This window comes from Crocuta crocuta, unplaced genomic scaffold (genome assembly GCF_008692635.1).
Source record: "Crocuta crocuta isolate KB4526 unplaced genomic scaffold, BGI_CrCroc_1.0 scaffold154, whole genome shotgun sequence".
NCBI lineage: Eukaryota > Metazoa > Chordata > Mammalia > Carnivora > Hyaenidae > Crocuta > Crocuta crocuta.
This window is the reverse complement of record NW_027530545.1, coordinates 3,250,809-3,274,559: the sequence shown is the minus strand read 5'-3', so window position 1 is coordinate 3,274,559 and position 23,751 is coordinate 3,250,809. Positions and strand designations below refer to the sequence as shown.

The following is a 23,751-nucleotide window of genomic DNA, read 5'->3' as shown; positions in this document are numbered from 1 at the left end:
TTGAGTGCTTTATTTCTTGCAAAAGTGTTAACTGATGAAGTTGACTACATATTTGGCTTGTGGATTTCTTTCTAGTTGGAGCAAGTGAACAAACAAAATACCAAGAAAAACTTTTTTAAAAGAGTGCTGTGCTCCGTAACAAAGAAGTAAAATGAATTTAAAGAAATTGCTTTGAGATACTGTCTTTTGGTCTTTACTCAGTGATAACCTTTACTGAGAGATAATTTACATAAAGTTCACCAGTTGTGTTTTCCTAAGTGGCTATACGACTTTGCATTCCCTCCAACAGTGTAATAGAGTTCCAGTTCCAGATCCTTTACTAACCCTTGGGTGTTGTCAGTCTTAGCCATTCCACTCATTTGTGTGGATGTATAGTGGTATTTCACTTTGGTTTTAATTTGGCTAATGATGTTGAGCATTTTTTTTTTTTACATGTTTGCTTGTGTATCTTTGCTAAGGGATCTGTTCAGATCTTTTGCATATTTTCAAGTATTGGATTGTTTTACTGTTGAACTGTCGGTTTAAGAAAATATATGCTCTGGATATAAATCTTTATCAGACGTATATTTTGCATATATTTTCTTCTCCTAGGTTGTGTCTTGCCAATTTTCATAGTCCTGAAGTGTTTTTTAGGCACTAAAAGGTTTTCTGATGAAGGTGAATTTAGTTATCTTTTATTCTTTAAGCAGTTCAAGTGTTTTGTGGCTTATCTAAGGAATCTTTGCCCAGATTCAGGTCACAGAGACGATCTCTTCTGTGTTTTCTTCTAGAAATTTTAAAGCTTTGTTTTTATGTTTGGGTCTGTGATCCTTTTTGAGTTAATTTTGGTACATAGGATGAGGTAAGGCTGGAGGTTCACTATTTTTTCTGCCCGGTAGGTATATCCAGCTGTTTGAGTACCATTTGTTGAGTAAATGTTCTTTTTTCGTGAACTACCTTGGTATCTTTGAAAAACCAAATGGCCATATGTGTGTGGTTCCTATTTTTGTAGTTTCTGTTCTGTTCACTGATCTTTATTTCTACCCTTTGTCAATATGGCAGTTTCGATTATGGTCTTTAAAATCAGGTAGTGAGAATTCTGCAAATTGGCTCTTTTGCAGAATTATTTTCACTATTCTAATAATTCCTTTGCATTTTTATATAAATTTTACCGTCAGCTTGTACGTTTCTTAAAAAAAAAAACCTCCAGGATTTTTAACTGAGGTTGCATGGACTCGGTAGATGAATTTCAAGAGAACTAACATCTTCACAATATTGATTCTTCTGAATGGTGAACATGGCGTTAATATTTATTTAAGTCTTCAATATCTCACAGAAGTGGTTGGAAGTTTTCAGTGTACAGGTCAGGCATGTATTTTGTTATATTTACGCCTAGGTATATGATGATTTTTAGTGCTCTTCTAAGTGATAAATTGAAAAAAAGTTTACAGTGGTCTTTTTCCTAAAGAAATAACTGTTTTTGAACAGCCTCTTACTGCTTCATTGATACCCATGTGGAGAGAGGTGGTTTATGGTATGTCACTGCGTTTTCAAAATGAAGTTCTGTAATTGAAAACTGTCTTCATGGCTTCTGTACTGTAAATAGCAGCCTTGGGTAAATGTTGAAGTTTAGTATTTTGAGCTTGGGTCTTAGGTTTAAGTCTAGGCCTAAAGTAAGTGGAAGCAGGTGGAAAGGGTATGATTAAGACCTAATGACTTGGCTCCCCATTTTCACTCCTTCTGTTCATTGATAAGGATCCTTTCTTTGCATGGATCAGACAGTTGTTGAGTGGAAGGAAGGCAGCTTCTTTCCCCATGTCTTTCCATGCCATCTTCTCTGAGGTTCCCTTTTATAAGTGATACCCTTTACAAATATCATAATTTGTTCTGTGTAGCATGTACCTCTTGACATTCTCAGAGCCATGTAACTGTGTAACCATGTGGTTGTATATAGTTTAAATTGGGGCAAATGAAATTTCAGAGAATCCAATTAGTATAAAACTATAGGCAGAAACCCTTAATATAAGAGTTCGCCATTCTTGGATAAAGAAGTGAGATGAATACGTGCGCACGCGCGCACACACACATACACACACGCATGCATGCAAAATGGAATGTTATGCAGCCATAAAAAGAATGAAATATTGCCATTTATAATAAACTGGATAGAGCTAGAGAGTATTATGCTGAGCAAAAGATGTCAGTCCAAGAAAGACAAATACCATTTGATTTCACTTATGTGGAATTTAAGAAATAAAACAGATGAACACAGGTGGGGAAAGAAGGGAGGCAAACCAAGAAACAGACTCTTAACTATAAAGAACAAACTGGTGGTTACCGGAGGGGAGGTAGTTGGGGGTTGGGTGGAATAGGTGATGGGCATTAAGGAGGGCAATTGGGATGAGCACTGGGTGTTCTATGCAAGTGTTGAATCGCTAAGTTGTACTCCCCAAACTAGTGTTACACTCCATGTTAACTAACTGGAATTTAAATAAAAACTTTAAAAACTTTATTAAAAATAATTAAAGAGTTTGCCGTTCTTTCAAATTCTCTTAAAAATTTTTTTTAATGTTTTATTTCTGAGAGAGAGAGAGAGAGAGACAGTGTGAGCAGGGGAGGGTCAGAGAGAGAAGGAGGCACAGAATCAGAAGCAGGCTCCAGGCTCTGAGCTAGCTGTCAGCACAGAGCCCGATGCGGGGCTCAAACCCACGAACTGTGAGATCATGACCTGAGCTGAAGTCGGACGGTCAACACAAATTCTTGAGTGTTTGAGAAATATAGGTACTTTTATCTAAATCTTTAAATATCTAATGGTTTCTGCAAAAAAAAAAAAAAAAAAAAAAACTGCTGCTTCCCTCCCTGCCCCCATCAGGACCAGAACTTTATTTTTCTCTTCCTCCCCGATATTTTATTTGTATGATACATGGGGTTAGCCCTGGACACCTTTAAAAGCTCTTCAATATGTTAGTCTTGTTTGGGAAGGCATCCTTAAGTAAGGTTTCTGGAATATGTAGTATGTGGGAGAGAAAGGTTTTCTTATTCTCATTTTTCAGATGAAGAAATAATGAGGCTTATTTGTACTCTCTGGGAGTTTTTAGAGGAAGAGTACTCTCCAGGGACTTTGTAAAAGTTTCATGCAATCATAAGTTGTAACTGTAGTTTCATAATGTAAGTAAGTCTGTATCTTTAAACGTAGTTGCAAAGTCTTTGCCTAAAAGGAAAATGCACATTCTCTTTGTAGACTGAGTAAAGAAAGGGATTCAAGTATCCAAAGTAGGAACTGCAGTCTAAAGCAATGATTAATAAGCTTTAGTGTACAGAGGACCTACTTGGGGAATTTAAGAAAATGTGGATTTTTGAGTATTGGGTGAATTGTGTCAGGAGACTGTTTGCAATTTAACAAGCATTCTCGATTGTTTTAGATGCTAGTTTTTGGTAGTAAATGTTTTAAAAAATGGCAGTCTGATTGAAGGAAAGGCTTTGGCTCATGAAGGGAGAGGATAAAGATTTGATTCTTTCCAAGGTTTTCCAGCATAAATTTAACCTTCCATCACTCTATCCAGTTCTTAAACCCTCAGTAGCAGTGACAAGTCTACTTAACACTGCTACATGTCCAGCACAGTCAGGGACCAATCTTTGCTTAGGACACCATGAGATAATAAACTTTATTAGAAGTATGACCTTCCTATCGAATTTAATGAAACCAATTTTTAAATTGAAGAAAAATGATGAACTATGAATAGGATTAAATAAGTCCAATTAATATTACATATTAAGGAATGAATTGTAGGACGTTTTGTTTACGAAAGACCTGTTGAACTAGAAGAAACTTTGGCTAGTCTAAATAAAGGAAATTATTTGGAAAAGTCTCATTAAAAGTTATTTTCAGTCTGAGAGCTGTAATGGAACGCTTGGAAAGTTGTCCTCTCCTCTCCGACCAGGAAAATGATTTCATATTCAGAGCTGAAGAATGCTTCAAGGCTCTCCAAGAAACTATGGCTGTGGAATGAATCTGACAAGCTGATTTTTCAGGTTTAGTTCAGTGCAGGAATGGCCAGCTTTTAAAGTTGGGGGGTGGAGAAAGAAGAGTTACACAGTATTAAGTGTATGTTCCTACACTTTTCAAATCCCCTTATTAACTACTTGTTGTCTCTTTTATTATGCGTATTAGCTGATTATTTGACATCCACCCTTTTCTGTTCCAAGTTACCATTTAGATTCTTGTGCCATTATCTTTAATAAACTGTATTACTGGAACCCAGCTAAACCCATGGATGTTACCACATTTCCCATGTTTCTCTGCTTTGGTTTCCTTGTACCCCCATGTGGAAAACTCCTCTGTCTCCTGCCTCGCACACCGACCCAACGTATCTATACTGTCTGCCCTTTAAAACTCAATTCAAAAACCACTTTTTCCAGGGAAGTCCCTTTGATCTTCTCCGTTGGAAGAAGCCGTACCTTTCTTTGAACTTCCAGAAGATCACATATGGGTCTTATCGTATTCAGCATTGTATTACAGCGACGTCTGTTGTGTCTCACAGATCAGATTTAATGCTTTGGGACTGAATTTGTTTCATTTTGTGCTTTTTATACAGTGTCTTGCACAATGTGTTCTGGATGAATGAAATAATAAAAGGATCAAAACATTTTTTAAACTTGGTATTTTTTATGTTAGTGCTTGGAAATAGAGACCTACTTGTGATAGCAAGATTTAAGGTGCTCAGAGGCAGGAGCTTACTTACCAGAATGTTTTTGCACAGTGATAGCCACGGAGACCCTTCTAAGTAGTAGTGCAGCTGGCATTCACTGCCTCTGGTGGTGGTTAGACAAAATTAGAGTCCCATTTTGCCTTCTTGGTCAGCCATAATTGTCAGTAGCTAGAGTCTTAATAGTTTTTCCTCATTTTCTCTAAATTGTCCTCTTTCTTCATACCCATACTTTGTGTAGGTGGGAGAGTCTTGTAGCCTGTCTGAAGTTCCAGAATTTGTTTTTGTCTTTTTGGGGGAACATGGAATATGCATTTTCCTGGGGATTCTGGTACTCTCAATTTCTTGGGGGACTCTAGATCTATTGGTGTAGATGGTGTTTTCAGTTGTTTATGTTTGGCCCTGTGAGAGCTGAGGATGTTATGACTTACCTTAGTCCTTGCTGCTTAGGAGCCTTGATTCTATCTTGGCACCATCCCCCATCCTCACACCTCCCCCCATCACCATTGCATACATGCACATACATGCGCCATTTCTTAGCCTCCACTGTACTGTGTAACTCATCTATGTCTATATACAATATTTAAAACAATTTTTAAATGTTTATTCTTGAGAGAGCGAGGGAGATAGAGTGGGAGCAGGGGAAGGGACAGAGAGAGGGAGACACAGAATCTGGAGCAGGCTCCAGGCTCTGAGCTGTCAGCACAGAGCCCAACTCGGGACTTGAACTCACAAACCATGAAATCATGATCTGAGCCAAAATTAGACACTTAAATGACTAAGCCTCCCAGGCGCTGCTGTGTACAATATTAACATGGGATTTTATTTTGGTCTTTTCTTTTCCCTGTGTACTCATGTTAGCATTATCCCTTTTAGAGGGTAAACCCCTTGAGGACTTGCATCATTCTTGTCAACAGAGCTGTGAAGAGCACTTAGCACCAAGCTAAATGCTGCAAATTAGCACATCCTAATGGCAACGTTAGTGGTTGTAATTATGGCTCATTTGGAGACCATAGTTTGCTGACTCAGCCTTGGGAAAGGAAGCCCAGCTATGTTCAGCTTCTAGGAATAAAAACCATTCAAGTGTAGTGAGCTATGTGCACGAAAGCAAAGTCCTTTAAATTTTCACTATCTCAAAATTACTGCAGGAGCAAAATAATAAAACATTAATAATGGAATAATGTTGGTGACCTCTGATTCATCCCTAAGAGTGTTTAAGCAGTTTATGTAGCTCTGCTAGTACACTACCAAAATAGAGCCAGTGACCCTGAGACAGTTCCAGACGGGGACAAATTCGTCACTGTGTCTCCCCCCACCCCTCCCCAAGAACCATTAATTTCCCAGAGATTGCCTTGATTTTCAGATGTCTTGCTATAATTTCTCTCCTTTAACTTTAGAATATTAAGGTGTAAGATAAACCTGAATGAAATTGTTTGACTCTGGAGCTGCTTATCCAGTTTATGGAGCGGAAATGCTTCTGACATGCTTGTTGTAAGTCCAGCTGACACCAAATTAACCTCAATTAAGTAATTTCTTGTGTAATTATACACATGGATAGAGAGAATGCAAAGGATCAGAAATGTTTTGCTAGATGAGTGGAGTGTCCAGTTCTCAAGCAGAATGGCTTTCAGTGACAAACTTTATTAGGTTTAGTTGGGGAAAGGAGGGCATGCAGGAAGGTTCCAAAGAAACAGTTCAGCTGGATAGAACCTAAGGCTGCCTCTGTCTAATGAGAAAGACCATGTTGTAGCCTAGTTGATGAATTCCACTTACTGTGACTTCCCTAATTAACCCAGTATGTATATCCCTGGCCCAGCCCCTTCACTGAGCCTTTAAGAATGACCTTGTTTTCCAGTATGGGTTTCAGTAGACTTGAACCTTAATCATTAAGTAGAATCCCATAAATGCTTTGTCTGTTCCTTATCTGTAAAGCCGGCCTCTACATAGGCAAGGTAACCCTGCAGGTAGCCAGTGAAGGGAGGCAGGAGGCTAGCTAGGGAAAGCCTCAGTAGATTGAAAATTAGTGAGAAATGTGTACTTGTGGAGGTCCCTGGGCAGTTTCAGAACCAGGAGAGACACCATACAGGCTTAACAGCAAACGTCCTTTAGCTGTGACTTGAGTTGGGGCTAATTTATATCTAGCACAGAACCCACTGGGTGTGTGCTCTGTACAGAGTGTTGACAATCTCTTTATATGTTTTTAAACTTTAAAGACTCACCCCTAATTTATGAGAGACATGACTTGTATAGGATTTTTAGATGAAGTTTAACTTTTTGAACATCATTAAGGCCATGTGCAAGTATTCATTGTACTGGAACTCAGAAATAGATTTCTACCCTTTTAAAAGCTTTTATTCTAGCAAAAGCAAGATGAGCACATTTACTGTGGTATAGTGGAACAAGGATCAGAGAGTCAGAAAGCTTGAGTTTGAATCTTTGATCTGATGTGTGTGTGTGTGTGTGTGTGTGTGTGTGTGTGTGTCTGATTTAAGGCAGGTGATTTAATCTCTGAACTTCACTTCCCCCATCTATGAAATGGAGTTAATATCTACTTGCCAGAGTGGGAGGCTTGAGTAAGTGAAGAGGTTTAAAGAATATGGTCAACTATGAGGTGTTACTGAAAGACAAGTCAACAATCTTGTAGAAACAAAAAGCACTGCCTCAGATGGAAAGGTAATTGTCGTCTTGGGTTTGCATTAACAAAGTCATTTTTAGTAGGGAGAAGAAATTTTGAGATCATTACTTGAAAAATTTAATTTTGAAGTCTGTAATTTATTAAAATACTTACAGCTCACATAGCAGCTTAATGAGGATTCTGTGATTCTTTGATGTGAGGGTGACCTGGCTGTGACATCTGTCACCCCATTGATCCCTTACCGCTCCTCGTGCGTCCTTCCCTAAGGTGCATTCTTGGTCTAAGAGGAGGACCTTCCTTGATAGGGGAGTATCTTTCTTGGGTCAAAAGTGTATGAGTAGCTGTATTCCCTTGCTAGAGCCTCCAAACAAGCTCTCAAAGTCCGTTTTGAGGAGAACGTGGGTAGTCAATCTTGCAAGACTATAGACACAGCCAAGGGAGGCTCTGCCTGTGGCAGTCTGTCTTTCCTTGGGGGAAGAAACATTCCATGATCCTAAGGTCTGTTCCCTCCGGGTGCAGTTTGTGGCCTAGTGTCCTGAATGTTAAGAGAGAACTGTGCACTCTTTGCTTTTAGGGAATGATTAAAAACCCCAAAGCAATTGTTATTTCCCATCCAGAAACATTTCATAAAGAAAGTTTGATCACACAAAGAGATAAATGGCAGGAGGTCAGGGTGGTGGGGATGCCATATTTTGAAGGAAATTTGTATTTTTTAATCACATTTTTTTATTTTAAAGAGCGTGAGCCAGGGAGACGGGCAGTGGGAGAAAGAGACTCTTAAGCAGACTCCGTGCTCAGTGCAGAGCCCAATGCAGGGCTCAGTCCCATGAACCTGGGATCATGACCTGAGCCAAAGTCAAGAGTGAGATGCTCAACTGACTGAGCCACCCAGGCACCTCTGAAATTTGTATTTTAAAAGCTCTTCCAAATGACATCAGTTCATGTTGACAAATCACCATGGTTCAAGAATACTTTTTATCCCCATGAAAACTTCTGTATAATGGGACTCAAATCATTAAGCTACTCATGTCAGTGATGTTGGGCAAGCACGTAACTAGTTAGGCAAAATAGCTCATGGGATACAGCAGACCTGGAGGGGAGGATAATGGAAGATTGCCAGTCAAGGCATTTTTGGGTTTCAGTACAAAATCCAAAAGTCTAATATTTAGAGGAAAAAACTGTTAAATAAATAAGTGCCAGCAGTCCTTCCAATGTCCTTGAGAGTAAATGTGTTTTGGCAAGGTGCTGACATCCTTCAGTGTGTTTTCCCAAATGTTTTTTGTATAAATGGCCATATTGAAGGCACAGGAAAAAAAAAAAAAGGTTTGGTGAGCTGGATGCTGGATTTATAAGCCAAATAGTAGCTCCTTTTGAGATTAGGCTAACAATCCCAGGTTTTAGGGAAATGACTGGGGCTTTATATTCTTTCTCCATACCAGTTTTATTTAAATCTCTGGATGTAGGCTGAGTTTTCTGAGTAGTTGATGTAATGTAGACCTACTGTGATGTGAAGCACCGGGCTTCTTTATGTTCTCTTGTGTTATTTTTGTTTGTTTGTTTTGTTTTTGGAAATATATTAGTAACTTATTCAGACAAATGAAAACTGTGTAACAACACTAAATTTTTGTAAGCACGTTGGAAAAAGTACATATTAATTACAGACTTCGTCTGTAATTTCAGGGGAATAATTAAAAGGAAATTATAGGACCGATAAGTGTATATCCAAAAGCTGCTCTGGATCATGACAATCTTGAGCAGAAAATGGAGAAAGGTGCATTTATTGACTGTCAAAAATGGGATTCCCTTATTGGGTGGATGACGGTATATGTGCTAGTCAACCAGATTTTGTTATTTTAAGGGAATAAATACAGCTCTTCAGTTGTGAAGATGTGTTAAAGAACAATCATTAGATATCTCTCAGCAACTGTCCATAGATTCGAATGTAGGTTCTCAAGTAAATACTAAATGAGCAGGAATGAAATTCATTGAGTTTCACATGTTAGCGACCTTATATTTAGAGGTAGGAAGTGTTTGCTATAAGCAGAACCGAGCACGGTTGGAGTTGTTAATGGCCATAGGAATTTTAAATTTAGATAATTGGATTGTATTATTAAAAAGTAAGTTTTCTTGATAGCCTGATGTATCTCCGGCATTACCTATTGTCATGCATAAGGTTGGATATAATAACTGGTTTCTCGATGGCTTATCAGTTTATTTTTTGGAGTATCTTGTGACTATTTTAGTCTTCAGCTGGGTTGTTGCTAAAGCCCTGTGGCAGTTGGCACATCTGATCCCTAGTGAAGTGATGGTAATTAAAAAAAAAAAAAGAAAAAAGAAAAGAACTATACATAAACCATTTGATGGCACTAGAGATGTAAAATCCTTGTGAATTGTCACTTAGAAGTTGCTTGCAGATTAGAAAATTTGGGGGAATAATTAGAAACATTGTGTTGATCTATTTTATTAACAGATTTGTTGAGATTCAGTTTATCTACCGTAAAGTTTCTCCTGATAACTTTTTAAAAAAATGTTTATTGAGAGAGAGAGAGAGAGCGAGGGAGAGAATGAATATGAATGAATCCCAAATGGTCTCTGTGCTGTCACCATGGAGCCTGATGTGGGGCTCGATCTCATGAAGTATGAGATGATGACCCGAGCCAAAATCAAGTCGGACACTTAACTGACTGAGCCATCATTGTGCCCCCGATCATTTTTAAATAAAGGGGAAATACATACAGATGTCTCACTATAAGTTTCTTCCCTTTATTTTGAAGCATTTTAAACAACAATAAAGTGTATATTTTCACTAATGAGATCTTTTGGATAATAATGAGATGATCTTTAGAAAGGCTTTTCTATATCCGTAAGCAAGAAGACTTGAGTAGACCAGGAAGGATGCTATAGTTCCCTGTGTTGGAAATACACATGCTTGAACATGCTGGCCACTTGTCAGTGTTGTGAAATACTAAAATAAAAAACTCCATTGTGACATAACCAATAATCAGGCTAAAAGGAATTACTAGAAGAGCATCTTTTCAGGTTGTAGGTAGAAGAGATCCTGATAAGAATTGTTTTGGTTTCATGATGACTCTTAGTTTTTCTTTTACTGCTGATTCATTTAAACGGGTGTGTGTGTGTGTGTGTGTGTGTGTGTGTGTGTTTGTGTGGTCTTGTAGGTCTGGAAAAAGTTGTGAAACTGAGGAACAACATAATAAGTAGGATAAAGTCAGCACCTGTATAACTACTACTTGGGTCAAGAGCTAGAACCTTGTGGCCTCTTCAGGTTACTTGGAATTTCCCTTCCCCCACTTGGGTCCTATGTCATTTTTATTCCAATCGTCTCTTCCCTACCCCCTAGATATATAGGTATGTATCAGTAAGTAAAATCACCTATGTATATGTCTCTATTAAAGTTTAATTTTGCCTGTTTTGTAAATGCATGGAAATGAAGTCACATTCTTTTGGTCTTAACCTGAGGTTTATAAGATCCATCCATATAGGAGCATATGGTACAGTTCATTCTCATTGGAATATAGTAACTGTTATATGAGCATGATACATGCATTTATCCATTTTCTAGTTTGTGGGCATTTGGGTTTTACCCAGTTCTTTTTTTTTTTTTTTAACTGCTGCTTATTCTTATGGTCGGTAATACCTGATACACATTGGCATGAGTTTCTCGAAGTGTGGTGCTTTCATCAATAGCATGAGTATAAAATTTGTTAGTAATGCAGATTCTCAGGCCCCATCCCAGATCTACATTCAAATACCACCTTGGAATATATATTATATGCTTATTTTAGTGACTGTGCTTTTGCTACAAATATTTCCAGGTCTTCTCATTTGGAACTGCCTCAGGAACCCATTAATGATCACATCTGTGCATATGTACTCCTGAAAAGATAACACTCACTCAAGCCTCTTAGCTGTTTACCCATTACTCATTTTTAACACAAGTTAGACCCAGTTTGAGTCAAGGTTTTGGTATTTTTGAAAAATAACGTTCAAAAGAAGTTATTTGCCAACATTGAAGATAGTCCAAAGAATATGCAGTAGACGGAAGACCTTCCCAAAGTGGACATGAATACACATTGCGTGGAGCATCATTCTAGAATGAGAGCAGTGGAGCCCTACAGACATAGTGGTACAGACTCCATAGTAGGGCGGACATGGGCTCAAATCCACTGCTAACAACTGACTAGCTGTGTTGACTGAATTTCTCTATGCTACATTTTTCTTCTTTGCAAAGGGAAGATAATATTTACTCTAAAGATTCAAAACCATCAATATGTAAAGATGATCTGCAGGGTCACACTCTTAACCGTGGACGCATGTCAGCTGTGGATCAGCGGTATTAATCTGAGTGTGGAGGGTGGTCATGCCTTCGTAGCTCTCATGCTTTTTACTTTTGTGCTTCCTGCAGGAACGATTCCAGGTGAAGAATCCTCCCCATACGTACATTCAAAAGCTCAAAGGCTACCTGGATCCAGCTGTAACCAGGAAGGTAAGACGGATTTCTTTGCACTTTTCATGGTCACTTCCACATTGGTGAGTGGACATCTCCTACACTGGAGGGGACTCTCCTTCCTCTGCATTATCGCCTCTGCTCGAGCCTCCAGCAAGGCAGCGTTGGGAGACAGGCACCACGAGGACTCAAAGAAGAAAGCCATCCTTCTCATGTAAGCATGTGTTAAAAAGTGCTTTCCTGAGGTGGGAATCACGTACCTCGGATGGTTATTGAGCCACTGCCATTTCAAATTACCCAAGGTGGCGAGTCCAGTCCAGAGGTGCTCAGGCCCCCATGAAAGCAGGCTTAGCAAAGGGAATACTTGTCTTTCATGCTTTGGTGCATTTCCAGAGGCCTTGAAAACTCACTGTGGCTTTGTCATCCCAGCTGTGCACTCACATCCTGTGTTGATGCTATTAGCAGCTTCCGGGCCTAACCCTGTCCCCGGCCCCAAGAAGGTAAGGAGAGAATAGCTGATTCCATTCTCAACTGACTCCTTTTACAGACAAGCTGTGCTTTGTGTAGCCACACAATTGGTTTAAACCGATGCCTTGTGGTAAAGCCTGTAGCCTGGCACGGCCCCGCGGGCTTGGATCGGCCCTGGGGTGTCTCGGGGTAGAACTGTCCTCGCTCAAGATGGGTACAGGTACTCTTCACCCGATAGCACTGGTTTTTTGGTTGATCTTCCACAACTCCTGCTTTCAAGGCTGCAGCAAAAATAACTTGAGCTGAATTCCTTCTGTTATTTTAGTGTGTGACTCGTGAAAGAAGAAAGGCACACTTTTCCTAGCTGCCTGCTATTTCTAGGGCTCTTAGAGTTCTTCTCAAATCTTTTTATCTTCTTCTACTCTCAACATCTCCACTGCCCCCCATCCAAAGAAATCAAGCAAATGAGAACAGCTTTTACTTCCTTTTGGAAGTTTCCTGACCTTTTATTCTGTGGCTAACATGAGACAAGCCGAAGAAATACAATCTAGGGGTGATGATGACCATGGACTGTAGACCTGTGCTGTCAGGTAGACGCCATATGTGACTTGACTGTGTTGCAGACTCCTGACAATGTACTTGTCAAACTATCATAATATCCCCCCCTTGCAAATAGGGCTCACACATGGTTCTTTTCTTTAAAGAGCCTCTGTCAGGCCCCCTCAATGAGTGTCCCCTCTTTCTTGTCTCCTTCCCCAAGGATATAGCAGCCTTCATCAGATTATAGAGTTATGTGAAGGCAGTGCCCTTCTCCTCCAACACAACCACCAAAAAAACCCAGGAGTTTTTTTGGCTGTTTCTTTTTATAAGGACGGCAAGATTGTATTTCATTATTATTTAAAAAATTTTTAATTTCTTTAATTTTTAGAGAGGGAGTGTGTGTGTGCATGCTGGTGGTGGAGGGGCAGAGAGAGAGGGAAGGGAGAGTCTCAAGCAGGCTCCACACCTCAGGCAGAGCCCAATGCAGGGCTCGATCTCCCAACCTGAGATCAAATCATGACTTGAGTCGAAATCAGGAGTCAGACGCTCAACTGACTGAGCCACTGAGGCACCCCAACAAGATTCTGTGTTAGAAATATTTTCAGAAATTCCCCGATGTGTAAACCCTCAGGCCGGGTGGCTCCAACCCCAGCATTAGGAACACTCCTATGTTGCTGAGTGAGGCAGAAACGTGGGTGTTTGTGCATAGACTGAATGCTCCTCTCACACACAGCAAATTCCATCCCCAGTTACCTCAACATTTCTCAGATTCTTAGGAAAAAGCAGAGAATAAGAAAACTCCTTGAGAACACTTCTCTGAGTCCATCGGCAAGTTCTGTAAGGAAGAGATGCTTGGAGAGAAGGGGTGGCTTTCTTCTGGAATCTTTATTCCTGAGTTAAGCAAAGATTGTAACACAAATAAGCTGCTTAGAAAGTGTTTTGCCTCCATGGCAAATAACTTCATAAAGGACAAAGTCGATGATATGATATCTGTGTGGGCTGACCTTCACTCCTCAAATCCCGGCCCCAGACCGTGTGTGTTTGCCCAAGTGGCCTGCTTCAGTTTGTGCCTTGCCTTTCAAGATCAGTCATTCCGCTGAGAAAAAGATAAAATGGATGTTGGATCAACCACCCCGGCTTTAGTAAGATTTGTCAGGAGCGGGCAGTAGGAAATGATCTTTTCCACTCAGTATAACTGTCATGCTTAGAGCCTAGAAAGGAAATTTTGCTTGGAATAAGGCATGGCTTGTAGTTAGAACAGGTATAAGATTCTTAGCTGTGCTGCAGTGAGGAAAAGGGAAGGTTTCAAAGCAGGACTTTCAATTTTATTTTAGCCAAACAGTCTAGTCTGAGTCATCTCTCTAACCTGTGTCTGGAGGTCTTACGCACTTTAATTCATTTATCTTTCGTTCACACTGAACAAAAGGACCTAATTCTATATCTCTGTGACCAGGAGTTTGCAAACCACCCTCCTCATGGAGTACCAGGCAGTGCTGGTGTGTGATTTGGGGAGGTGTGCTCATACCTCGTGTGGAAAAAGACTACCCACCATGAAGAAAGGAGTGTGGTTCTCTGCAGGCTGTGTGGTTGTGAAATGAGACCTATTGCATAGATTTCCAGGGCTCCCCTGGGCGCTCATCCTGGGGCCTGCCCATAGTGGAGAGGGCCAGGGGAATGTTTCCCACTGCTCACTGATGGTACCTGGCTCCTTGTTGCGCCTCCCCACAGCGTGTGGTTTTCCTTTGCAGTGTTTTGAAGCATTCTAAATACATTGTCGCAGTACAGAGCGCTAGCAATCATTGTGTGTGTGTTAGACAGGTGGGTGGCGAGACTTGGCCATGGTCCCAAGTCCCACTGACAGTTAAACACTTCCCGAGAGAATATAATATAGGGACAAAGTCAGTTTGGTTTCTCTGTTCTCATGTAGTTGCAGAAGTGTAGTGCCTACCATAGTACATGCCTGAGACATATTATCTGCTACTGTGGTCATTCCTGGTGTCTCATAGTGTTTTGATTGGGTTTCTCTATTTTGATATATGCCTCTTAGTCCTTCAGCAGATCCTCTTTTATACTCTATTGTGTCCTCACTGCTACACTAGGTGCCCTTGTGGCTGATGATGAGGTTTCGTTGAGGACCAGCGAAGGCCACAGGGACTGAGTCAGAACTGTGCGTAAAACATAGCTGGGAACGCTGAGTTGCTTTCTAAATGCCACATATGCAGATAGTCCAAGACCTGTGACTCTGACACTCTGACGTGGGAACTGCTCTCCGGAGCAGCCAGTGTGCCTGGGAATGGGGTCCCTTGCTGTGTGGCCGGAGGCTCTGCCTCATCAGTGGTCCTCGTTGCTGGAAAGCTTTCCAGGAGACACCGGGTTTGGATGTCCCTCCAAATGATACATGAGTCTTCTGTCATTTCTTAGGCCTTTCTTGACAAATGGGGGAGTGGCTCTTTTTTCATTGCTTTGGGGATGCTTTAATTTCATCTGTCTTACTATACCCGGATTCTAAACACCAAGAAGGTCTTTGGAGTTCTTTAAGAATGACAGTCAGGGGAAAGCAGTCAGACTGTTTACTTCCTTGGGCCCCTGATGAGAAGCAGTTGGCAGAGCGGATAAGAAGGTAACAGGAGTCCACCCACGCTGAGCAGGGCTCTGTGTTCACTGGGACACCAGGTCCTGCCTGTGGCATGGCGGGGCCTGGGTCTGCCCACTGCACATCCTACCTTTCCAGCCTTCCTCCATTCCTTCCTGTCCTTGGATGCCTTTGTCTGTGGAGCTGGATGAGCTTATTTCCACCACAGTTGTGGCACCAGAGGAGAAGGGTCCGTAATATCCCGAGCTAGAATTTTCACAGCCTTTTCTTGAAAACAGTGTAACGTGCGGGTGGTTTGGGTTTGCAGCACAGAGAGCATAGACTCTTCTTAAAAAGGCGTGGTACATCAAATACTTCCAGAGTGGCCTAAGATTTCAGTTACTATAAATAAATGTTTCTGTAGGAAATTGTGTTCCTGATGGTGGATGTGCATTGCAACTCAGTGCTACATGGGGATTATTTAGAGCTAAGAGGATAAAGAAACATACATTCACTAGCAGAGAGTGGTTCACTGAAGAAAGAAAGACGTGAGGGGGTTCTAGAAGAATTGGTAGGATTTTGATTGCGCCAAGGGATAAGGAAGGCCTTCCAAAAGTAGGAGGGATCTTACAAATGGGGGCTCATGGGTCGAGGTATCTCTGAATGGTGATTTTGGGGAAATGTTAGGCCCTGCAGAAAATAACAAACATAGCAGTCTTGAGATGGCTGCCTTAGAAAGACCACCTTGCAAGGGTGGCTGTTGGTTGACACCTTGGGACTTGAATTTCAGGAGAGTTCGTAACTTTCCCTGATAAGAACGATTCACTGCCCCTAAGAGGTTCATGCTAACAATAGGGTTGATGCTGAAAGCCTTCTTTTCTCTTTCTGGGAGTCTGAACTTTTGGTATGTGCTAGGCAGAGAATGCCTAAGTGACCGGCCCCCAGTACAAATGCTGGGGACTGAGTCTCTAATGAGCTTTCCTGGTGGACAGCATTTCACAAATACTATCATTGGTGACTCCTTTGGGAGAAGACTTGTATCTTTGGGAGAAACTTGTATCTGTTTTCTTCTGGACTTCACCCCGTGCCCGTTTCCCTTTGCTTAGTGGGCCTTGTATCCTTATGCTGTAGTAAATCTTAGACATAGGGCAACTGTATGCTGAGTCTTCGAAGGGAGTCTGAGCAAATGATTGAAACTTGGGGGAGGGGCGCTTAAGAATCCCCAACACTTAGGTATTTTGATGAATATCGTAGGGTATAGGGAAAATAATCTACCTACTCGAAGACACCTCGTATGTGAAGTAAGTTTTTACAGTTCTTGTGCAAAAGCTAATTTTCATGATGAGAACAATTTGTGTGCTTTGCAGTAAGAAATGTGATAGAAGCCCCCTTTGAAAGCAGAGGTGTTTTGATATTGTGTTAAATGAGTGGCAGTTATAGCAGTTGATAAAACCCGTTTTGTGAGATGATGTGTTCTTGAATTATAGAAATTCAGACGGCGTGTTCAAGAATCCACACAAGTGCTGAGAGAACTGGAAATTTCTTTAAGAACCAACCATATTGGGTAAGTGAGCCCATTTATTTTCCCTTTAAGGCTTTTGGACGCTTCACCAAATGGCTGAATCTTATCCAAAGAATTCAACTTCTTTGCTGATCATTACAAAATAAGAGACTGAGGTTTAGATGGGTGGGACGTTTATTAGTACTTGAATTGCTATCAGTAGAAGCAGGACAGACAGTCTTTGATTTGGGATATTTATAACAATCCTAAAATTCTTTGCTTGGATGCAGTGATAGTGCTTGGTCTCCCATGTGTGTAACAATTCCTGGCAAATCAGGAACTCAGAGCAAGTAATGTATCCTGGGATCCTGGGGGATCTCTCCGTGGTCACCGGAAGTCTCGCAGCTAGTTAGCTGAAGCCGCTTCATTGTCCTTTCCTCAGCTCCAGGAGGGCCGAGAAGCTGGAATGATGGCATCTGACATCCCTCATTGCACTTAGGTGTTCTGAGTGTCTTCTTCCTGCATCCCCAAACTTCAGGACCAAGAGTGTAAATCCACTCCAGAAAATAAAGTTGGGAAAATCTCAGTGCTAAGCATTTCTGAGAGTTTTGCATGCAACTTGCTTCTAGGAAGTGCAACTCCATTACATTCTCCCTTACTCCTAGAAGGACATAATTGTACAGTACCTTAGAATAAGATGGTTCATCTCCAAGGCAGAATGATATCAGGTATCCTACTTTACAGCTTTAGATCTTCCTGATGTGCCTGTTGAACATCCAGCAAATTATGTAGCCCTTCTGTGTTTTGATTCTTTGAATTTTACAGTGAGAAGCCTGTAGACTTTAGATCTTTCAAAACTTTTTCCTATGACCTGCTTTGCGGGTCTGTTGGAGATGAAGTTTTGCACATATATGTTACATTATAGTTTTGCAGGTTATTACATAAAATAAATACACTCCAGCAATAATAGTTCTACGTCAGACAGTGCTTGGTATAAGCCATTCACGTGGTTCATTTCCACAGTTACTTCACTGCTTTTTAAAAAAATATATTTTATTTCTGAGAGAGAGAGAGACAGTGTGAGCAGGTGAGGGTCAGAGAGAGAGGGAGACACAGAATCTGAAGCAGGCTCCAGGCTCTGAGCTAGCTGTCAGCACAGAGCTCGACACGGGGCTTGAACCCACGAACCGTGAGATCATGACCTGAGCCGAAGTCAGACGCTTAATCGACTGAGCCACCTGGGCACCCCTCCAGAGTTACTTCAGAATAAGCTTTTTTAAATTGCAGATATGCAAGGTTGATTTATAGGTGATGGAGCGTGGGTGAGAATGTTCATTTCCTAAAGGATAACTGCACATTTGTCACCTTGAGAATGAAGTATTTAGAAAATGATCTGATTTCTAAAGCTGATAATCACTTTGTCCAAGAAAATGGGCTGTCAAGCAGTGGATCATAGAATCATGGTATTAGAACTGGAAGAGAACTTGAGGATTACCTAGTTCTTCATTTTACAGATGGAAAAACATTCAGGACCTGAGAAGGTGAGTAACTCCTATAAAGTCTATAGCTGTACAGCCAGGTGCTGTGGTTCAAAATGCTATGTTCTTTTTCTTATATAGTCTAATCTGACAGCTCTTTCCCTGAAAGGAAGTAAGGTAATCAGGGCCCTGGGATCAAAGCAGTGAGGCTTGTCTATTGGGGGTGAAAGTGGTAGTGATTTAATACAGCTGGGCATCCAAGCTTAGGAAGTTCAGATACTTTCCAGTATTTGCGGATCAGGAACCAGATTCCATTTGGTAAGGCCTGACCCTGTACTGTTGGCACTTCTTCTTGACTGACAGTGGTAAAGTGAACTGCAGCCAGGGTTTCTACAAATGGTCAAAGAGCGTTTCTTTCAAGCATTGCTGAAATAATGTGAAATTGACCATCAAATACCAAAGCAAGACAATCCTTTCTGATACAAAGCTGGCTGAATAGAAGAGCCCTGGTTGGGCTGGAGCCAGTGCAAATCTGCAAGCAATCTGAGTAGTTTGCTGTTTGGGATACTATAGGCACGTTGGAAAGATTCTTAGATTTCTTTCATCTTTAGCATCTGAAATTTCCCTTTGTCTACCACCTATTGTGTGAGACTTTCTGGAAGCTTTGGCTTTAGCATCAGAAAAATCCATGGGGGCACATTGTCTGGTTGTGCACAACCACTTATTGGCCTCGCTTTAGGTAGAATGAAGCCACACCCCAGGGCTTTGAGCTATCTTGGCTGTCCTCAAAACCCAAACTTGAAATGGACTCTTCATTATGGAAACTTAACTGGCTTGACCTCATTTGATTGGGAAATCTTCTGGAGAATTACTCAGTAATGTGAAAATCACCAATTATTACAGCAAGGAATTCTTGGAATGCAACGTGCTGTATAAAGGATTCATAGATTTTATTGCACTTTATTGAGGTACCATAATAGAACGATAATTGGGTGTCTATTGTCTTAGGGAAGGAGAAATCTTGCTTTAGACTTTTGGCATGCCCTGATTAGTTATTAAATAAGTTACTTAGATAAGTTGCATAAGCTCTTTGTCCTTACTCTGTGACCTTAAGTTAACTTGTTATCTATAAAATGAGGATAATAACATTTACCAGTATGAATGTTGTAAGGTTAAACGAGATAACTTATAAAAGACCTAATATAGGGCCTAATACATAATAATTAGTCAAAATATGATAGCTATTATTATTAGGCTTATTGAAAATAATGTTTAATAATAATTCAATAATAGAGTCTATAAGGAATTCCATACAGAGATTGTTACTTTCTCTTTCTAAAATGACCCTGACACCTAGGAGATTGTGATTCCCAGGAATTAAAAGAAAGAATTCTATTTGAAATCTACTTGTCTTGTAAAGGTTATTCCTGGCACATGCTTGTGTTTTAAGCTTAAAGTCTGGGACTTTGCTGAGATAACATTCCAACGTACAGCTTTGTCCAGCAGAGGGTTTGTTCTGAGTCGTGATATAAGCCTAAAACTATAAATGGAAGCAGTCTTCTGAGAAAGAAAATTAATTTTTTTTGAGCCAAACTGAAGGAAGAATTGGACTAGAAATAATCTCATTCACTTACTCTTAGGAACCGTAATAATAGAGAAGAATTGGATTATGACTTATCCAAGCCCTTGAAATGACTCAAAGTACCCTCGAAGGGAGCCAAGTACTGTGAGGACACATTGGCTATGCAGTGTCAGTAGGCCAGATATCTGTTGTGATATTTTGGATGTCAGGGTGATAAGATTCAAGTGGTGGTGGTGGTGGTGGTGAGCTGGGTAGGCTTTTGGGCTAGCACTGAGGTATAGGTTCATTCTCTGCAGATACTTTATTGTAACAAAATTCTCCATTATGAGAGAAAATGACTTTTCATCCTGAGTGCATGAACACAGATGTTCTGAAAGACGCTCAATTCACTTTATTACATAGGAGCTGAGAGAATGGGCATAGGGAGAAGGTTTATGGAAAGGGGAAGGGGCCCAGGAACTGCTCGGCGAAGGTGTTTTCTCCTGTAGTTCCCACCATCTTGGTGAATAGGGCTGGCTGGGCCAGGCCAACCAAAAGAGAAGAATAACTAAGTCTGGTTTTAACAGGTGTGCAGCTGATGTGGGGTGTGTGTGTATGTCAAGCTACCCTAGGATGAATTCATTCTTAGGTGTTGATTATTGGAAATCTTCAAGATTATGATCTTGTCACTTATTAAATATGTTCATTGTGTTATTTATTTCTGACAAAAATCTTTTTAATATTGCTCTCTCTGAGCCCCTGTTTATAGATGATGAAAGGGAGAGCCAGTTATTAATTATCTTGCTTCAGTCCACACAACTGAGAAGCACTGAGATTGGAACGGGATACCAAGCCCATTATCTAAACCAGCAGTTCCTAAACTGTGATTTCAGGACTCCTTTACTCTCATATTATTTTGAACCTTAATAAGCTTTTGTTTATGTGGGTTTTCTCTCAGTGTTTACCATATTGGAAATTTAAACTGATAAATTTGCACTTTGCTTATTAATAAAATTTAGCATTTATTTTAAAATAAATCTTTAATAAACGTGTAAATACAAAATAATAAACATAGCACAGATAAGGTATTTTGTGAAAAATAGCTATTTTCCAAAGCAAGAAGGAAAAAAAAACAGTGACAAGAACGACATTGATTTACATTTTTATAAATTTCTTTAATGTCTGGTTAATAGAAAGCAGCTGGATTCTGACGACTTTGCATGTGACTTGTGGTAATCTGTTGTATAAGTATGTGAAGATGTACGTGAAAAAAAAACTAGCCTTACGCACATGTATGCAATTGAAAAAGTTTGTAAATAACCTTCAGATAATTCTGGACATTCTTTCATAGTACACCATCCTCCAAGGAGTGGTAATTTCTTAGTTACTTGCAGTGTAGAATCTGAAAGCATATCCGTGAGCTTTTGTACTTTGTTAAACTAAAACTCACTATGCTTTTTTCCCCCTTAATGTTAATTTTTGAAAGAGATAGCACGAGTGGGGGAGGGGCGAAAAGAAAAGGAGAAGGATCTGAAGTGGGCTTTCCACAGACAGCAGTGAGACTGATCTGGGGCAACTTGCACTCAGGAATTGTGAGATCATGACCTGACCTGAACTCAGATGCTCAACTGACTGAGCCACCCAGGTGACCCCACTCTGCTGTACTGACTATTGAATGGGTCTTTCTACCCAGGTGTAATTTGGATAACATCATGAATTGGTTATTTGGAAAATCTGGTTTCACTGAGTTATTCTGATCTTTCAAAAATTGAGACATTTTATTCTACAGTACAAAAATAGTCACATGAGTTAATAATTATGTGTTGTCTGAATATACTTGAAGTATTGGGACGTTGTCAAGTTCATGGTGGGGAATACAAATGTTCCAAAATTTGGTTTTTTTTGTTTGAATCCTGAAATTTTATGATGGACAACAACTACTGTCAGTTGTTTTCCTTGAAATGATACGCTCATTTCATTCACTTTTGAGAAAAAGTCTGCCAAATACCAAAGACAGAATAACTGTACTTGTTAGTCATTTTACTTTTCATGAAAAAAACAAAAAACAACGAGCAACTTGTTTAGTTGTGACTCACAAAACTACACAGGTGCTTTTCCTGGAGACAACCGTGGTACTTAGGGAGGCCGTAGAAGAGACAGCTTTATGTGGGCTTTCCATTTTGATAGGTAGAAAATTAAAAAGATACATGGGGCACCTGAGTGGCTCAGTCAGTTAAGCCCTTGGCTCAGGTCATGATCTCATGGTTCATGGGTTCGAGCCCCACATCAGACAAGTGCTTACAGTTTGGAGCCTGGAGCCTGCTTCAGATTCTGTCTGTCTCTCTCTCTGTCCCTCCCCTGCTCGCACTCTGTCTCTGGCCCTCTCTCAAATATAAACATGAAAAAACAATTAAAAAAAATGAAAAAAATATGAACTCAAGGGATAAGTGTTAATAAAATCAGTATTTTTTTTTTTTTATTGCTTTCTTAAGGATAGTGTAAAGTAAAGCTGACTTTTTTCCTCTCCCAAGTGCTCTGGGTGAAGAACACAATAAATGTATTTTCTACCAGCAGAAATTTTCTCCACTATTTTTTTTTTTTTTTTTTTGGTGCTCCCAGTGCTGGTGTCAGCACTGTGGAAAGCAGGAAAGCAACTACTATCTTAATATTTTTATGAAAACAGCTTTAACTTCCCAAACCCCTCAGAGGGTCTCAGGGACCCCTAGTAGTGTGTGGGCTGCACTAAGAACCAGTTTGTGACACTGTCTTGAAGAATAGATTTGGTAGCTGATGGTTAGTCTGAGTGATGCTTACCTTCTTTTTCTTGCTGCTCGTGATTGTTTCCCATGATTTTTCAGCACCTGTGGTTTCTGCCATTTATTAGGAGCACCTCTCTAAGGAGGCGGGCAGAGGGACACCACTGTCCCTTATCTTGTGATCTTGGGTCTTATTTGTTTGATATTAGAAATTTGGAGCCAATCAGAGGACCCCCCTCAGACGTAATTTGAATCGATCTTCGGCACGGCGTATTATAGTAAAAATGGCAAAATACAAGGACAAAGAGAATTTTGAAAGCAGGTAGGGAGAAAAGGGCCCTAATATACAAAGGGAAACCTATCAGAGTGGTGACAGACCTATCTACAGAAACTTGGGAGGCCAGAAAGGAACGGCAGGAGATCTTCAATGTGATGAATAGAAAAAATAGGCAGCCAAGAATCCTCTATCCAGCAAGCCTGTCCTTCAAAATAGAAGGAGAGAGAAAAATTTTTCCAAATAAACAAATTAAAAGAATTTGTCACCACTAAGCCAGCCCTACAAGAAATCCTGAGGGGGATGCTCTGAAGGAAATGCTGCAAGGAACAAAAATACCAGAGACACCACCATAAACATGAACCCTACAAAGGACACAAAGACTCTAAACCCACATATTTCAATAATAACAGTGAATGTAAATGGGCTAAATGCTCAAATCAAAAGATCTAGGGTAGCAGAATGGATAAAAAAAACAAAATCCATCTATATGCTGTCTACAAGAAACTCATTTTAGACGGGAAGATACCTTCAGATTAAAAGTAAGGGAATGGAGAAATATCTATTCTGCTATGGGAAATCAAGAAAGCCGGAGTAGCTATACTTATATCAGACAAACTGGACTTTAAAGACAATAACAAGAGATGAAGAAGGGCACTACATAATAATTACAGGGTCCATCCATCAGGAAGAACTAACAATNGTGTGTGTGTGTGTGTGATGGGCACGGAGGAGGGCACTTGTGGGGATGAGCACTGGGTGTTATATGGAAACCAACTTGACAGTAAACCATTTGTTAAAAAAAAAAAAAAAAGA

At 40.3% G+C, this 23,751-nt stretch overlaps 1 protein-coding gene across 1 annotated transcript in view; it reads left to right on the top strand.

Annotated features, from left to right (window-relative positions):
* FMNL2 (formin like 2) overlaps positions 1–23,751 on the top strand; it is a 311,228-nt gene that overhangs the window by 194,041 nt on the left and 93,436 nt on the right. The window contains exons 3-4 of the mRNA XM_077767821.1: positions 11,744–11,824; positions 16,853–16,929. Coding sequence (XP_077623947.1) covers positions 11,744–11,824; positions 16,853–16,929 — 158 coding nt within the window. The remainder of the gene's footprint in view (positions 1–11,743; positions 11,825–16,852; positions 16,930–23,751) is intronic.